The 19200-nt window shown below is 39.0% G+C and overlaps 1 protein-coding gene across 1 annotated transcript; it reads right to left on the bottom strand.

Annotated features, from left to right (window-relative positions):
- Positions 1–430: 430 nt before the first annotated feature.
- BEST4 (bestrophin 4) lies at positions 431–12636 on the bottom strand. Its single transcript, XM_026665777.2, has 9 exons — positions 12470–12636; positions 10134–10228; positions 6815–7048; positions 5878–6032; positions 5353–5430; positions 4957–5100; positions 3961–4041; positions 3192–3346; positions 431–1595 (listed from the first exon to the last, which is right to left on the bottom strand). Exons 1-9 carry the CDS (start codon positions 12619–12621, stop codon positions 1202–1204), a joined length of 1488 nt encoding a protein of 495 aa, XP_026521562.2. The 5' UTR covers positions 12622–12636; the 3' UTR covers positions 431–1201.
- Positions 12637–19200: the final 6564 nt, after the last annotated feature.

Raw genomic sequence — 19200 nt, 5'->3', positions numbered from 1 at the left:
AAATGGCAGCACGATGAGTTAGATTTTCAGAAATGCTTGTACCTTATGTGAAATTATATAACTACAATTTCTGAAGTATATGTTGATAGAAAGATGGACAAATGTGTAAGCTAAATTGCAACTGAAATATACTAAATAACTAAATGTTGCTTCCTTCATTGAGAGAACTTTTATATTTAGTGTGCAGATTAATATTTTTCAGTGCCCTCTTTTTTCTCAAGTCACAATCTTAAAAGTGTTATTGAGGAATCAGTTTCACTTAAGAGTGATTTATGTCTGAATAAACAAGATTAGGCTGTTGAATTTTGAAATTGCATGGATTCCAATGAAATAAATAATATTAACAAAATATCTTCCTACTTGAATATTTGGCTTATCTGGATTTTATTATTATTCAGATACCTATATAATAAAAAGTTTCAGAACATATATATTTAAAAGATTTATTAATCATAAGGTAAACAAAATTGGTTAGGTTATTGAAAGTAAATACATCTCTGTAAATACATCTGGCACAAAGAACCCAGAAGGCTTAAATGCAGAAGGCACAAAGAACTCAAGTTCTCGTGTTAGGTTAGTTTTGAGTGAAAAGCGGTTTATGACCAAATGAATTGGCAGTGTGTTTAGCATAAAGGAGAGGTGACTTGTGGATTGTGGGCTGCTGAGGATGATTGGAAGAACATAGCCTAGTTTTATGTACTAGTAAAAAAAAATTTTTTTAACTTTTCTAGGAATTCAGAAATTTATATCACAGCAACCATACTTGCTTTTTTGTGTACTCATGAAAGTGGGCAGGATCTCTGGTTTATAAAAATGTAACTCTTGAAAATATCTCCATAGTTCAGGGGTGTCAAACTCGATTTCATTGAAGGCTGCATCAGGATTGTGTTTGACCTTGAGGGGCTGGGGTGGGTGTGGCCAGCTCGACGTCACTTGTGTCAGGGACGTCTGTAGTGGCCCATGCGCTCTGCCAGTGAAAACAGGCTTCCGAGCTCAATTTTTGGCTGCGACGGCCTGTGACCCTCTACCAGTGAAAACTGCGGTGCCTGTGCCGTTTTTTCTGGCAGAGGCACTGCAGGCCAGTCCTTCACTTTTCAGGGCAACCCCACAGGCTGGATCCAGGCCGTGGGCCTTGAGTTTGACACCCCTGCCATAGCTGATCAAACAAGTGCAGCCAGAAATCTTGGGTTATTTATTGATCTTAGCTGGATGGCTGCTCAGTGCTGCTGATGCTGTCATCTAGGGATCCTACCACAGTAATAATGGGTATGTCTTTTCTCTCTATTTCTGCATTGTGAGGAGTACCGGTTTCACTAATTCCGGTTTCCTCATCCTCTGTCTCTTCCTCGTCGATACGGCCAACAGCCTCTGGATCATCTCTGCGATTGAAGTTGGGGCTGGCAGAAGTAAAGATACCCTCAGATCTCAAACGCAGCAACTGAGGGTGGGAAATCCGGTTGCCCTTCCCAAAATTTTTGAGGCTAATTGCTGGAGAGGCAGCAGCAGCATAAAAGCGGTTGAGCAAGGGTGTCTGTATGCGGTTCATGCTGGGTGAGGCATCGACCTGCTGATTCTGCTCTGGGTCATCACTCATCCTACACAAAGGAGGAAAGACAGTACAGGCACAACTGAGTGAAATGAAAAATTGGGATAATTCATGATTCCGTTCCAACTGACCAGTTGCAGGGGATAGTGGCTTGGTATATACATAACATGCGAAGCAATAAATCGACCATATTTTACTGATCTAAGTACAAATTAATTGAATTAAGTACACTGATAGAAATTTATGGACCCCAGCTAGTAATTCCTTTAGGAGGTGCTTTGAGAACTAAGGAAGGACAGGTGTATAGTAGAACACCTATGTTGTAGCATACTCCAATAGAGTATTCCAGTTATAATTGCTTCTTTGAGTGAATCTTGTTGAGTACAGCACAGACAGAATACCTGTGCTATATACATTGCCACCTGTGGGAGGTCAAATTTCACATTTGGTGTGTTCTTAGTGCCCTTCGAGTAAATGTAAAATTTGCTTTAATGTAGAATTTGTTTTTATTTGCAGGAACAGGTGTTGCCCCATTTTACAACCTTTGTTGCCACAATTAAGTGAATCAACATAGTTGATAAATTAGTAACATGTTTGTAGAGTGAATCTGGCTTCCCCCTTCATTTTGCTTGCCAAAGAGTTGCAAAAGGTGATCACGTGACCTTGAAACACAGTAATAGTCATAAGTATGAGTCAGTTGCCAACCACATTGAATTTTGATTACGTGATCATAGGGATGATACAAAGGTTATAAGCGTGAAAAACGATCATAAGTCATTTTTTTCAGTGCCATTGTAACTTTGGTCATTAAATGAACAGTTGTAAGTCAACTACCTGTATTTGATTTTATTGTATAATGACTACCTTAAATAAGCAGCCTGGATCAAATAGTATTATGGACTTTTTCCCCCTTCATACATGACTTTAAACAAGTTCCTGATCCCTAAGCAAACCATCTCCCATGAGTGATACACAAGCTGCTCTTGGGTTATAATTCCCATCGTCCCATACTTCATGGACATTGTGGTTATAGCTTGTGAAAGCGAGAATTCAATGATATCCTGGAAGGAAGATGGTGGATATATGGGATCGTAGGAGAGCTGTGCTAGTCTGGTTAAAATTCAGTCTGATGCATCGGTTAAAGCAAGCTGCAGGTCAAGGAAGCTTATGACTTTTAATAACATCTATTAGTTGGAAAAGTTACCAGATTCCATCTGAATATTCTAAGAGGAGCATGTTTGCATCAATTTGGTTTCCAACTACTATCAATAAATTGCCCTATTACTGGTGCTTGTTGATGCTTTCATGAATGTCAATCATGCTGTTTATTCCTCTTCAATTTCCTTAGAATTTATTTCAATGTATTTGCCCCCCAAACTGCCAATGTGCAGTTCTTTAGAAAATTAGAAACTTTCCAGGATATGAATGGGAAAGAATAAATTATCTTGCATAGAGACATGCTCCATACTTTTTATGACAGCATGAATATTAATATGTTACAGGATAGATTATGTCTATCAACTTATCTTATTGATTTGGACAAGGAAGTCCACAAAACCAGAGTTATGATTCTACCAGGCAGTTGTCATATTTGCTAGCCTCAATAGATAGTTGTCTGACAAATGCATTTGGCAATTGAACTTACCGCATATCAAATGTGGAGCCCATGAAGGAAGGTTTCAAGGTCTCTGCCATTGTGGCCGTTGTGTAGGGTGGTTGAGCTGTAGATTCATTCCAATATTTGTCCTTCATGGTTGGAGGCAAGTTCTGGTACATGTCATCCACTGAAAGCAACGATACCTAGCCAAAACAAAGAACTGCTCTGTTTTTGAAGAGTAGCTGGTGAAGCACTACATGTCTGTTGATTACAGTGCTTTAAAGTTAGATTCAAATCTTTGGTTTGCATAATTGTCCCTTTTAATGTCTGCTTTCACAGAATTAGAAAAAAATGAAAAGCAGATGTTGGGACTATTGGAAGTTCCTCTTATGATAGGCTTTCAGTGCAATTTTCCCATATGGTCTGAATTTTCCCATATGGGGGCGTGCATAAGCGCACCAACGTGCCTACCGTCCCTGTCCTATTGTTTCTCTTATTCTTTTTTATTTTTCTTATATGTACCCATTTCATATATTCACAACTATGTATACACTTGTACTTATTATCTTGTAAACAATTGACAAATCAAATAAATAAATAAATAAATAAAATTAAATATGTATGACAGCATCAGGTTGAGAATGGTCGGGATTACCCAGATTTCCCAGATTAATGACATGCTCTTGTAGCTGCCATTAGGATATTTTAAATCGCTAGCAATAGTTAACATCCTGGTGCACCAGTTTCTAGACCAGGTATATTTTGTGCCTCGTCTAAGTAGTGTATTTCCTATTTTAAGCATTCATATAAGACTCACCTGAAGGTTTCTGTCTATCAATTTATTAGTTTCAAAATCATCATCATCCTCTCCAAAGGGATTAATTATTTGTTCAGCCACCTATATGGGAGGGAACATTTATTCAATATTTTGAAGATAGCTGTGAATCTGCTTAAAATGAACACCATGTTTGTAAATCTTACTCTGTAGCTATACATAAAGGTTGGTTATGTGGCGAGAACATTACACTACCTTAACCGTCCAAAGGCATTCTGTTAAAGAGAAATAAATGAATGTTGTATAGATTGTGATGCAACTTAAAAAACATTAAAAAGCTGAGCTTCACCAGCCACATCTTGTTGCCTGAAGAGGAAAGGATAGTTGATAAGATTCAGCAAACTTTCACTGGGGAAAGATGCAAGATAGGCTGTCTAATATTTCATTCAATATCTTGACAGTATTTTGATCTTCTGGTTGGTTTCATACAAGTTTATTCCACAAAAGGTGTCACCAGGGGTGGGATCCTACTGGAATAACCGGTTTGCTTCATGTGCGTGCATACTACGTACAAATTACCGGGCCCGGCAAACATTCCCCTGCTCCAGCTGACGAGCGGCACTCAGCTGTGCCGCACAAAGCAGCTGAGGAGGAAAATGGAGAGAATAAAAGACAGCCTAGAGCCCGCCCAGTTGGGTGGGCCAAACAGACGACCAAATGATCGTTGCAGCAAACTGGTTCGGTGTCAGCTGCTCTTTGGAGCTACCGGTTCTATAGAACTGGTCCGAACCAGTAGCATCCCATCCCTGGCTGTCACTATATTTTTAAGTATAGTGACATCATTTGTGGAACAAACTGGTATGAAACTAACCAGAAGCTCAAAAGTGAAAGTTTGCGCAATCTATTTAAGAACTTTACCAAATTGACTGTAGGACAGGTCATATGGCAGGAATGCTTTGAGCTATTTATTTTTATTAAATTATTACTGTATTATGGAAAAAAAACATCAAGCTATTTGCTAGAAGCCAACATTCTCACCTTAAGCCACCCAGCATAAAAGAAGAACTGTAGGAGTGTGGGCAAGGGGACATACATGTCTAGTTCTCCACCATGAGCTGGATCCAGGAACTGACGGCCAACCACACAAAATGCAAAGAAAGAGTAGACTGCTATAGTGACCACCTGTGGAGAAGATGGCATTCGTGTCTGGTATTAGACATCATCACTGAGCTCAGCAATTTTTTTGACAATCCATTTCCCCACTTAAATGAGTTTCTTAAAACCTTTATTTCACACACATTCATCACCCATTTATAAAAAGTGAAATATTTCAGATATTTCACTGTGGCTCTTGATCTTTTATTTTTTTCAGTTTCCTTTGGTAGCTGTAGCAGCAGACACAAGCTATGTTTATATGTTTTCTGTTGCACTGACCTGTGTGTACACTAGGGGGATACTGATCCAGTCAAAGTGAAAAAGCATGCTGCATTTAGCACGGTAGAGGTTCAGCTCCTGCATGGAAAAAAACCAGAAGCTTCAGAATTTGCAGCTTTGTTAAACAGTTTGCCCCTGTATCGCAGTATCCAGCTTTTAACTAAGTGCAATTTGAGGCTTCCTTTAAATTGAACTGAACTTTCTGTTAGGCTTATAGATAAGAAAATAGATAAGCCTGTTCAGCCAATTCATAGGATAGGGGTGGGGGTGGAGGGATTGCAGCATAGATGGGATATGTGAAGCTAAAAACATAATGTAGGAGGGAACAAACAAGTCACTTTTATATAAATTACAATATTCTTTAGATTTATATAGATTAATAGTTTTTTTCCCAAATATTGAGCCTTAAGAAGGCAAGAATATTCCAAGAATGCCAAGAATAACCCTGACAAATGATGCAAAACAAGAATTGGAATAGTTTAAACTTGGGTACTTATACTCTCCTCCATTGTTCCTTGAACTTACATCCATGAGCAATCTGAGTGCCACATCATCGCGGACTCTTCCTTCTCGTCGTGCCTGAGCAGCTAGATTGGTGAACCACACACAGGGGATCCAGTACTTGTTGAAGTCTGAATGGAGACTCTCGTATTTCTTACGTTCATCCTGTGTCATAAAACCTGTAAAGGGGGGGGAAGGTGTATGGGAAAGTTGGAGAAATTGGCTTGGAAGCAGGTTCAAACTACGGACTTAGTCACATTACTACAGTAATATTTGTCGTGTTTTAGGACGGAGGAATATTAGGTGTGCTCACTGCCTTGAATTTATAAACATAACAAAGGTGGGATTATAATTTTTTTTTTAAAAAAATAGAACAGACATTTGGCAGGGAAGATATTATGGACTGAGGAAGTTTAAACTGAAAAAAATGCATAGGCCCCTTCTCAGTTTCTTGCTCTGTCACTCCAATTTCTCAAAAACCACTCGCTTGAAAGATTAAAATACATTGGTTTTTTCCCAACCTGCCTGGGGGAACTCTGAGCACTAAAATTGTAGGCCAACAAATTGGGGAAATTGGCTTAGAACATGATGCATTCTAGGCAGCTTCTAAGCAGGGATTATTCTGAGTTCCTGCATTAGCTATTAGCAAAAGCAGTTTTAGTGATGTCCCTGAAGAAAACTTTACATCCAGATAGTTTTATAGAAATGCAATAAAAAAAAATTAAGCATTAAAAAAAAATGGCCCTGACTTTGTAACCTCTAAATACCACTTATAGTCCTACTGTTCTTGAGAGCACCATAGTGAAGAAGACTGCCATTGAGTAGATGAGTCAATGCAATGAGTGGTTTCCTGTTTTCTTCTCCCCCCCCCTCCACCTGGGCAATAGCCCAAAGTGAGAAGCTTCTCCGCATCCACTTTCACTCCCTCGGCCTTATAACTTTCCTTCCCAGTCAGGCTCACCAGCTTCCACAATGTGGTCCATAGTAGGGAATCTCTTAAGCACTCTGGTGCTGACTGAACGCAGGATCAGGACAGAAGACAGGTTGGCATAACGAATGAGTGTGCGCCGCAAAATACGACCCTTTTCATCTTTCCCATGAACGTTGCTGGAAATGACGCACATCAACTGATCTGGCAAGGGAATGCTGGTGTATTGGGCCCACCAACGGTTCACAATCAGCGTGACGTAAAAACCTGCCAAGAGAAGTTTGATGGTCCTAAAAGAATAAGGGCTGAGGCCTGTTCCTTGTACAAAGATGAGGGGTGGTATTCAGCAGGTTCTGACCAGTTCTGGAGAACCGGTAGCAGAAATTTTGAGTAGTTTGGAGAACCGGCAAATACTCCCTCTGACTGGAGGTTTTACAGTATCCTTCCCCTGCCACGCCCACCAGGCCACACCCACAGCACCAGTAGTAAAAAAATTCGAATCCCATAACTGGACAATAATCAATTTTAGGGAGTGGCTGTTGTTTGAGTTTCACATATTTCAAATCCAAAGACTATTTAAATCACTGTTGTTTTAAACTATTGCTTTATATCTGATTTGAGACAACTTAGCTTTTTAGACATTTCTTGCTCTTGTGGTTTTAAATGATACCAAAAAGAGAATGAAGGCTCATTAATAAATCAGTTACAAAAGTAAAGCTGGAGATGTACAGCACTGTTAGATTGTTTATTAATGTGTGGTAGCAAAATATCTCTGTATGTGTGTGTTTGTATGTATATGTGTATATATATATATATATATATGTGTCTGTATATGTATATCTATATATGTATGTATGTATGTATGTATGTATGTATATTTAGTTGATAAATTAAATATACAATACAAACATGCAATTTAGGCCAGATCTGGGCTGCAAACTCATATCATCAATACATGGTCTCAACGAGTTTCTCTGTACATTTGCTGCTGTTGGTATCATCTGGGTGTTTATTAGCCCTGATAAAGGTAGATCCAATACAATGAAAAGTCAGAGACCAATCGACAAAGATCTTCAGAATCGCTGCACTTAAAGAATGGTTCTGTTTCCCAGTTTAGATATAGCAATAACACTGGCAATAACACTTAGGCGTATATACCGCTTCACGGTGCTTTACAGCCCTCTTTAAGCAATTTACAGAGTCAGCATATTTCTCCCAACAATCTGGTTCCTCATTTTATCGACCTTTTATCGGATGGAAGGCTGAGTCAACCTTGAGCCGTTCAGAATCAGACTCCTGGAGTGAGCAGTGAGTTAACCTGCGGTACAGCATTCTAACCACTGCGCCACCATGGCTCTTGGTGCTTAGAAGGGTCTGAAACTTTAACTGTGTGAAAAGCCATAGACATCAAAACCTCACTTTTCTAGAGTAAATGCTTTCCTGTTTCAAAGAGAAATATAAGAAATCCAGCCGGTCGTATTGCGTCAGGACAGTAACAATCACAACCAAAATAAACAGAGACGCTTGATGTATTTCCTGTATACTGGAGCATGACATAGATTCTTCAAACCTTAAAAAAAAGAAAAATAGTCCTGCAGGGAGTGTTATTGTTCATACAACCTCATTCTTTTCAGCAATAATAAACTATTATTCAAGGTACCCTCAAGAAGGTGACCACTATAGTGTGACTGAAGTTCTATTTTGAAGATGTGTCTCAGACAGGAACTTCGATCACATAATCATAGTTACTACCTTGATTTTTCTGACTATATCAGCTAATTTCTGAAAAGTTACCCTCCGTGTCCTTTTTAGAGCAAAACTTGCAAAGGAGTGTTCTTTATTGAAAACTAGAGCTTACTATCAGTTTGCCCTCAAACATTGGAAATGTTCATTCTGTGTGATGTTGGCATTAATTCTCTTATACTAGATTGTCACTTCCCTTTTCATTTTCATGATTTCTCCTCCTTCTCTTCCCTTTTCCCCCACCCAGGCCTTGACATTTACCTCAGGGCTACGTTCTACTTCCCCATCTCCTCCTGTTTAATCAGCCCTTATCCCAGCCCTGGAGTTTAAAAAGGACACATATCAGTGGATTATGACTCCAGAGTTTACAAAGGAAATGTTTTGTTGGGGATGGAAGGAGAGGAGCAGATGAGGGGAGGGGAAGACAAAGCTCCATACAATGAAAGGAATTATCCTGGCTGAAGGTATCCCTTCCTAGGTTCAGAGGAAAGAAAATGCTTGAGGGTTACATCAGAAAGTAGGCAACTATCCAGAATTGCAGAATTTCTTCCCATCTATGGAAGAGGAATGTCACTTAGAGGGCCAGAAAGAAACAATTGGGAAGCAAGGAATTCAGAGTTATGATGCATTTAGCTCTTGAAGGAGAACATGAAAATGAAACAAGGAATTTTGGGCATTTTCCTGATTATGAAAAGACTGAATTGAATAGTATGTGGGGAAATTTCAAAGATGTAGTACTCTAATCCAGATTTCTCCAATCTAATGATTTGCAAATTGCAAAGGAATTCTGGATTTTGTAATCCCAAAGACAGAGACACAGAGTCAGTGCAATAAGATTGGGACTGGGTTAGAAACTTCTGTCTTCACTGTGAATTGTGTTGGGGGGCATGCACGAAGGGAGGCTCAGCTAATCTCATTGTACACATGTTGTACTCTGACAATAAAGGTTGATTGATTGAGAGACAGAGACAGACAGAGACAGAGAAACAGAGACAGAGATAGAGACAGAGAGGTTGGTTGTGGGCCTAAGGTGGGGCTAGAACTGATGCTCTCCCAGTTTCTAGCTTGATGCCTTAACCATTACACTAAAATGGCTCTACTGTGATGATTAAATTCTAAATTCATTTAGATTAAATCCAGGATAAATTCTCAGATGTCAGGCTAATAATCATACCTAAGATAAATAAACTGCCCAGTCATATAAATTCAACAAATTATTACTATTACCAAAATTAACAGACTTTTAAGCCCCACATTTTCACCTAGGAACATACCGGTATATAGGTAGGAAAATGTAAAGTACTTTGCAGGTCTATTGGACGTTGGACTATTTCTCTGCCTAGTTTAGAACTCTCTCTCAGATATGGCCCCAGGGCTTCTGCGCCTGTCTTGTTACTAGACCTAGTACTTAGCTAAAGAAGACAGAATTGACTGTGACCTCTTTCAAAAGCAAAGCATGCCCTCTCCCTTTGACCAATAAGAAATCATATACATATAGGGTTCTACCCAGTTACTTTCATCACATCTCTGCCATTTCAGCTGATCAATAAAAGCAGATAAGCAGAAACCACAGCGAAGTGTGCCTCAAGGATATGTAAATAAATCCTACCTAGGACAAAAGACAGAGGGATGAGGTCAGTGGAGCGATTGCAATATTTAGCCACCTTTTCAAAGAGGCGTTTCTGATCTTCATTGAGAAGGTACCTGGGGGAAAAAGAGGAAAAAATAAAAGAATACCAAGCTTGGACTGTATCATACTAAATAAACTAACAAGAGTTGGTGTTCTTGTGCCTATCCCTGCTAGAGCAATTTCTTTCTCAGTCTTCTTGGGTAATAATCTGTGGAGACGTGGCTCCACTGTACTTCATAAACTTAGCATCATATGATTGCCTGGTTCATTTTATTCCACAGACCATATTATACATATATTCTATTGTTGGGATATAAGAATACATCAGTTTTGGTAAGTTGGGTTAGATGTATAATTTGTTTGTTGAACAGTGTTTAAACTGAGCATTGATATTCCCATCACTCCACTGCTACAGGTTGCCAATCTTAGCATGGCACATACTCAAGATCCAAACAGACAAGTTATTCAAGATGTATTAAAACAGGCTGCTTGAAGCCTTTTCATGTTTTGCCCAGCGGTGGCTAATAAGCAATATTAGTTTTCACTTTCCCAAAGCAATAATGAAAGATCTATCTGTTTATCTATCTGAAGACAAATTCCTTGTGTGTCCAATCACACTTGGCCAATAAAGAATAAAGAATTCTATTTTTATGTGAGTAGGACTTGAACTAGAAGTCATAATTCATTGCAAATAAACTATAGTAAAATATTAAGAGAGTGTACAACAACTAACCATTCAATGGAAAATGGTGTTCCGTGGACACAACTAGAATTTTATTTAACATATACTTTACATTTGCATTTGCATATTATGGTGTTCATGATGAAGTCCCTTCAGTTGCTAGTTAAATTAAACATACAATATAGGTATCTCTGGGAAATAGTTCTACTATCACCATCGTTTACCAACTGTTCATGTAAAAGGAGGAGAATAAGCCTCAAATTGCTTCTGCCACAGCCATTTAGACTAGAACATCTCTCCTACAGCAGCTAACATCCAGGTAAGCAGGGAATAACACCAGACAAATGATCAAACAGAAAGCAATGCCTTAATCAAGAAACTATCAAGGAGACCATGGAGAATTCAGGTAGGGCAGGCTACTCTACTATATAAACAAGAGCAAACTCCGCACACACACACACACACCAAACTGATGATTGTTACCTAGGAGTTTAATAAAACATATGCAAGCAAACAATCAAGCTCAAAGAGATCAAGGACTCCACACCCATGGTTTTTCCTTGGTTTGATATTTCATTTTGAGAAATCAATTTGAGTTCTTTCAGCTGAGCCTCGAAAGAGTCAGTTTGTGGTGACAACCCCTGACCATGAATGCTTAAGAACCTGGGGTGAATAAACTAGAGCAATTTTCTATATCATTGAAGAGTCCAGTGTGTGTTGTCAGATACTCACTTGTCAGTTCCCCAACCCCTCTGTCCACAAATGTCTCTGTCACACAGCTTTCTGTGTAGCATTAAGGCAAGACAGTGGCAAAAAAAAAATCTTTCCTCAACTGAGTGCTTATCTGTGTTAGATGCTCCATTTTGCCCTTTTGAATATACCTTTTAGACAGATGCCATGCCTTGATTGTGTAAAGATGGATGCAGTTTTTGTCTTCCTGAAAAAGCCCCCTTTCATCGTACCTCACCAATCATGGGAATGTGTACTGTAGTTCTGCCATGGGGACAAAGAGCCTGATGTGGAGATTTTAGGAATAAGTCTTATAATGTGAGGTTTCCCAAAAGGAATGGAAAATGAATTCTCTTTCACTTGTTTTCATGAGCATCAGGAAACAGAACCAAATTGGGCTCTTGCTATTTATTGGAATGAAATGATGAATAGGAAACTGGATTGTTATTATAGTATAACATCATATTGATCTTATAAAGTTTTTTGAGCCTGCGGTTTTAATTCCAGGAGGTGAAGTCCAGATATCTTAAATTTGTTGAGATTGAGAAACATTGCTCTAAACAAACAATTATGGGTGCATGACAGGTTTGGAGGAAAAGTGGGGCTATAGTTCTGTATCATAAATTATTCTCACTCAGGCTACTGGAAATTTCCCCATTGCATTTTCTCTTCTCTTGTTTTCAAACTGCTTCATAGCTTTTAGGGTCAGAAAGTTATTTCACAAAACCTGTGGGAAGACATTACATTCTGCATTTCTCATGAAGTTAAGGGGAATTACAGTTCACACGGATTTCTGCTTAGGATAGGGTCCATTTGCAGAAGGATGCTTGCAGAGATACAATAATCTGTTTTACAAACTTGTAGGTTTTAACACCTGAAAAACCATTTATAATTGCCAACCTACCGGTAAATGGCACTCAGTCCTGCATACAGCACAATGAAGCCCAGAAACTCCTTGTACAGCAGCTTGTAGATGCTCCCTTTCCAGCGGAAGAGCAGCTTGGAGAAGCCCCCAAAGCGAGCATTGGCCACTTTCAAGGTATATGAGACAGTCATGGCTGTTCCGTCTACCTCCCGTGCAGACACAAACTAAGTTCACAACGTTAAGGTAAAGAAGAAGAAAAAAAAGGTCATGTTTTCTTTATTTTTTGCCAGTTTAAAGAGAGAATAGAGCTGCTGAACATGAAGGAAGCTGCTGCATAGCAGAGAAATACTGATTATCACCGTCACAGAACATTGAGTTTTCATCCAAATATTCTGAAGGATGGAAAAAACAAGTATCATCTGCAGGCATTTGCTACAGAATAACTACTACGATTAAAGTCACTGTAGATGATCATTGATAATCAGATTACAAAGTCTTTGTAGTTCACTATGCAAACTGCTGCAGCAAAAATTAAGCAAGTTATTCTGCTTGGTTCAAGGAAAGCGCTCTGTGCCTTTGCCTACTCAAAGAGGTTGATATTTGGAACATAACCTATTGAAACAGAAACTCATACTGAAACAATTAAGAAAGGCTCAAATTGCAATCTTAAACTATGGTCATTGGGAAGCAAGCAAGCAGCTAAACCTGCAGAGAATATTGCTCCATTAAAAACATTAAAGCTCTTAGAAGCATCAGTGTTGCTTTGCTTCTCAATACTTTGTCAGCTATTTGTGACTTATGATAAAATAAGCCCAGAATAAGAAGCCAAAGGAGTGGAGAGGGGGAAAAACACTGAAAAATGAGATCACAACTTCTCAAAATGACAATATCAGAGAGGGGAGAAGGAGGAGAACCAATCCAAGTCCATCTTAGGTGGCCTTATACTTTTAAATGGAGCCGTATTGCTCTATTTTAGTTCTGAAAATCAAAAAAACATCATACCTTTGAGTCAGATTGAAGCTTCTCTGTTCTCTTGCATTTTTAAGCAGGACTGGATGTTGAATAATGATGGTATACCAAGAACGATAGAGAACAATTAAGGGAAGTGAACTGTCAATATTTTTTCCCCACAGTCCACAGTCTGATGGGGTGGACAGATCACTTAAAACCAGGGGGCATTACTTTTGAGTAACATTATAATTGCACTGACCTGCCCCAAAACCAATAGATAATTGAACAACAGGCAATTTGGAGAAAAGAATTTCTAAGCATGCTGTTCAGTTGCTTGGTGGGCTGAAGAAGGTGATGTATAAATCAGCCACATGCATAGGTAATGTTATAGGGGGATACACAGTTCCTAAAGAGGCAGTGTCCCTGTCAGGAAAAAAAAAATGACTTGATGTTACTCTGATGAACAGAAATAAGTACTTACCTGCCATAGGATTTGGACTGCAATTTGCTGTAAATTTCCCACTAATTTGAAGAGACCAGAACATCTGTTACGAACTTCATTTAAATAACTTCCTCATAGTCAATAAATTAAAATGCTTAGAATGATGGATTGGAGGCTATCAGTACTCCAAGAATAAGGAACTATAGAATTTCACATGGGACAAGCATGATTAAGCTTACTTTTTAAAAGCTTTCATGAAAACATAACTTTAAACAACTTGAAAGACTAGAAAAAAACAGACACAAAGCTGAGCTTTGGCTCAAATTAAAGTCAGGAACACATTTAATATTGATTTATAATCTCCTTTTTCTGAAAAGCCCCACCAGGCAATGGGTGCATAAGGCTTTCTTTCCACTACCCCTGTTCCTGCTGTCAATCCTATCTCCCCACTCTCCTCAGCTATTGCAATTTATAGTGGAATACGCTACTGTAAGGATTTTACTTACGTTCATGCAGAATTAGTATTCTTAAGGTGTTTCATTACTTCTTTTTTGATTCCTTGTAGATCAAATGGCAGATTGGAATTATGATATCTGAGTTATGGGCTATGATGTCAAAGTGGGGAAATTGATAATCGTATAAATTGTACAAACCCTATACAGTTGGGCACCTCATTCCCCACTGCTAATAATCTGGTCTATAATTATAAAATCCACAAGGTACACTGTAAAAAGCTGCTGCCTGCAGGTAAATTAAAGGTCATTGCACATTTCACAGGATTTTCATATAACTATGTTTTAAAAGTACAGAGCTACATATAATAGTATGTATATACTTAATTAGTGATGTGAAATTAGGGTACTTCATTATCATTCATGAGTAACAAAATGAGTTTTTAGATAGGGCTAGAAGCATAAATAGCACAAATCTTTTAAATCCCTTTTTCCATTGCTGAGTTGATTATCGATCTATCCTTGAGTTAGCAGGAATCTATATTGCATAAAATTTGCTGTCCCATTGCCAATCTCTGTCCTGACCCTGATTCCTAGCCACATATACTTGTTGATGACCCAAGCTCTGTAAAGGACCTTGGAATACTCACCTCTAATGATCTAAGTGCTAGAGCCCACTGCAACTACATAGCCAAAAAGGCATTAAGAGTTGTTAACCTAATCCTACGTAGCTTTTTCTCTGGTAATATCACACTACTAACTAGAGCATACAAAACATTAGCTAGACCAATACTCGAATACAGTTCATCAGTCTGGAACCCACATTACGTATCTGATATTAGCACAATTGAGAAAGTCCAGAAATATTTCACAAGAAGAGTTCTCCACTCCTCTACTCGTTGTAGAATACCTTATGCCACCAGACTTGAAATTCTAGAACTAGAAAACCTTGAATTACGCCGTCTTCGGTCTGATTTAAGTATGGTATATAAAATCATACATTGCAATGTCCTACCTGTCAATGAATACTTCAGCTTCAACCATAACAACACAAGAACAAACAATAGATACAAACTCAAAGTTAACCGCACCAAAGTTGATTGCAGGAAATACGACTTCAGCAATAGAGTGGTCAATGTCTGGAATACTCTACCCGACTCTGTAGTTTCTTCCCCAAACCCCAAAAACTTTAACCTTAGACTGTCTACTATTGACCTCACCCCTTTCCTAAGAGGTCTGTAGGGGGCGTGCATAAGTGCACCAACGTGCCTACCGTCCCTGTCCTATTGTTTCTCTTATTCTTCTTTTATTTTTCTTATATGTACCCATTTCATGTATTCACAATTATGTATACACTTATACTTATTATCTTGTAAACAATTGGCAAATCAAATAAATAAATAAATAAAATACTCATCTGAAACTGAACAGAACATGTGTAATAAACGTAGTGTTTAAGAATAAGGCAAGGGCAATTTTTATTTTCTTCTGTATGAAATAGATGCAGAGTCATTTTTCATTGCTGCAAGATCTAGACAGGAGCCCAGGGCAGGCCAGTGATTTTCATTCATTGTTCTCCTCATGTCTAGTAGAGATAAATGAAGACAATCTTGGATTATCATCACCTTCAAACTACTTTTTAAAGTTTAGGGTAGAGAAGTGCAATGTGTTTACCCCTCTTTTCAGGAAGCGTAGCTCTAACTCTTTGCACTTATACATTCCACAGTGGGAAAGCAGAACTTCCTCAGAATTTTAGATTTGATTCAGACTGATCGTACTGCAAGTGGAGGAAAGGAATGCAATGGAGGTTCTTCACTGTGGAAAACAGAAGGAAACCATCTCTCTTGGTTCCCCTTGATCTCTGGGATGCTCCAGGATTCCACAACAATAATTCTGAAGGTAGAGCAGAGGAATCATGAAGAACACATCTGCATATAACTACTCTATCATCTATTATGAGCATGTCAGTTAATAATCTTCTTGGTCCAATCTTTCAAATATATTGCCTCACAATAATGATTGTATAAGAGAAATTCTTACCAGGCCCTTTGACTGAAAACATCTGTTATATTTTAAGTGGCCCTTCTCTTCTTCCGTCAGACTTCTCCTTGGTTTCTAACTTTAAAATGTGGTATATTATTTTTATCTAAGAATAGTTGGTTATTGCATTTAAGTTTATATAGTTTTCTTCCCTTGATTAATTTTGGACATCTTTTTGATGAAAACATGAATAAGAAAACATCTTCAGAAAAGTTAGTTTTTTGAATAAGGAAGAGAAAGCATACAAACTCCAGGATTATCTGGAGAGAGAAGTGATAAAACACAATCCATTATTCACTAAATAAATGGGGGGGGGGCGCGAGGAAATGGATGTGAATTGCACTGATATTCTGATGCAGTACTTTCAGTTCAGTCCCTCTGCTGCTAAAAGTTGCCCCTGAAAAATAGTTTAAATATTTGCTCTTTTTTTAAATTCCTCTGGGAAATAGATGGGAGTTTACCCAGGCAAGAATTTATAGCTCTGCAGTCTCACAAGATTATAATTTATTTCACAGATGACAAACTCTTGGCCTGCCATAGTTATTGCTGCCTGTAAATCTATCCCTCAAAGTACTTTTGTCCTTGTTTGGTTGGTCTGACCTCAGTCAGCATCATTGCATTTCTTATCAAGGACCACTTAACGCCTATTCAGTTGGAAGAAACCTTTAAAGTGTTTATCATTGCACATAGTACTTGCTGATCTGAACCTAAATATTTAAGCTAAACCAAGTTCTGTGGTTTTTTTTACAGTGGGTCTTTTTGCTCCAGACTTATCTCCTTCCATCAAATGACAGCTGGTTTATTGAAGTGATACTATTCAAAATAACAGTGAGAAAAGGCCGAACAAAATTGTATCCAGTAAATTTATAAAATAATTGCAATTGAACTGTATTAGCTTAATTTGTGATGGCCTTCACTTATGGCTAGAGGGTTTGGTTTGTAGGATGAGTAGTCTGGAAGCATATCCAACAGCTATTTACTTTGGATCTACAGAACTTTTACTACAGATATTACAAGTCATCAGGAAAGCCTCTTGTTAGTGGTCTGACATGTATTGCTTGCTGGGGTAGTGTGATCCTCAGCTTTTTATTCATCCACCAAACAAAAATTAATCAGCTCTGTGTATAATTAATGCAGTTAAATCTAACAGAGGCGCTCATGTGGCAAAACAAGTATGGTAAACCCAAAACACAATTACAGACCATTAGATAAAAGAAAACAAGATGACGCTCCTAAAAACTCTTATTAGAAACATAGAAGACACACCTGCACCCACAGGAGAGCTCTCTTAGCCCCCTAGTCGCAGTGACTGCATGAACAGGTCAGCAGGATTGGATTTTTGACTGTCTGTATCATGGGGGAAGAAGCATCATGAAAGGGAAGATAGCTTCGAAGTGTTGCTGCTTCACTGATGGGGCCAAGATTATGCGTATTCTGCCAGATCTGGTGGGATGGGTAGAAACCACTGGGGAGAGGTGATCCCATACGTAACTTGTTCCCATGCCATGTACGGTTTGAACAACCGTGAACCCCTTGAATTGCACTTGGAAGTCTACTGGGAGCCATCCGAGTGCAGTTTAACATAGGCATACTGTGGAGCACCCAATACTATCTGTGCCACTGCATTTTGGACCAGCTGCATCTTCTGATTGCTCTTCAGGGACAATCTTGTGTAAAGCCAATTGCGGCAATCCAAATTGGAGGTGACAAAGGCGTGAGTGACTGTGAGTAATGCTTCCCAATCTAGGAACAGGAACAACTGGTGCACAAGATGTAATTGTGCAAAGGTTGTCCTGGCCATGGCTGCCATCTGCTTCTCAAGAGGGACCTGAAAATGCAGGCATATCCTCAAATTGCACACCAATTCTGTCTGTCTGGAAGTCTATCATCTCATTCAGAATCAATGAGCCCAGGGCAGAGATGTATAATGGAGTATCATAAGGATACTGATTTTTGACCCCAAGCTGGTAAATGATCTTGCCCAAAGTTTTCATGTATATGTTAAATAGGAACGGGGAAAGAGTTAAGTTCTATGGAACTCTGCAACAATGAGCTGAGGGCGAGTGGCCCCATTTAACCTTTTATGTGCACGGCCCGGTACGGCATCACAAAATGATCCGTGGCCCGGTACCGGCATCATACGCATGATAAGGCAAGGCGAGCCGAAGCGACCAGCCAGCCAGCCCGTCCCCGCTTCTCCTCCACCTTCAACTCCTCCTTTGTACCTTTTGTGCTTTCTTAATCTCCTTCACCATCGGGACAGCTCTTCGTCCCGAAGCCGCCCCCCCTTGATGAAACTAAGGCGAGGATTCCTTCAGGACCCAAGCGCTGCTTTCCAACCGGAAAAGCTCACCCGGAATCACTCGTCGAAACAAGATGGCAGCGCCCAGCAAACGGCGGCCCGGTAGAAAATGATCCACGAACTGGTCCCGGTCCGGGGCCCGGTGGTTGGGGACCCCTGAGCTAGGGGACTAGATTTCCAAACCAATTATTTGTGCAATGAAGATTTATAAACTAGTACATATGAACAGTTATGAACACCGTTGAATGACCTGCCTTGCTTGCACCTTTAAGTATGATGCTATTTCCTATGAATTCTCTATGTTAATAAAAATAAAAAATAAAAATTAGTTCATGAGTTCAGCTGTTTACAAAGTGGCAATGCTTTCTGCTTGTCCACTGAGAAAACTTCTGATTTAAATAAGGGAAAAAATGAAATTGTAACACATAGATGTACTTCTGAGGTGAATATGCAATCTCTTTCTTAATAATGGTAAGATGACCAATGCCTCTTGCATGCAATTATTATAGCTGACTTAGCATGAGGAAATGAAAGGAACATCAACACTGGAGTGTACACATTGGTATATCATGCTTTCCTGACT

The sequence above is a fragment of the Notechis scutatus genome, chromosome 3, assembly GCF_049901735.1.
Source record: "Notechis scutatus isolate UNSWTSFEM ecotype Mainland chromosome 3, rNotScu1.2, whole genome shotgun sequence".
Classification (NCBI taxonomy): Eukaryota; Metazoa; Chordata; class Lepidosauria; order Squamata; family Elapidae; genus Notechis; species Notechis scutatus.
Note: the sequence above shows the minus strand (reverse complement) of the source record. Positions and strands in the feature narration are given on the sequence as shown.

Bases quoted from the DNA above. Each gene is read 5' to 3' on its own strand.
- BEST4 (XM_026665777.2), bottom strand. From the start codon at position 12,621: ATGACTGTCTCATATACCTTGAAAGTGGCCAATGCTCGCTTTGGGGGC. The intron at 10,229-12,469 runs GTAGGTTGGCAA...TTTTTCCCCCAG, and splicing joins GGACTGAGTGCCATTTACCG to GTACCTTCTCAATGAAGATC. The intron at 3,347-3,960 runs GTGAGTCTTATA...TGTTTTGGCTAG, and splicing joins TGATAGACAGAAACCTTCAG to GTATCGTTGCTTTCAGTGGA.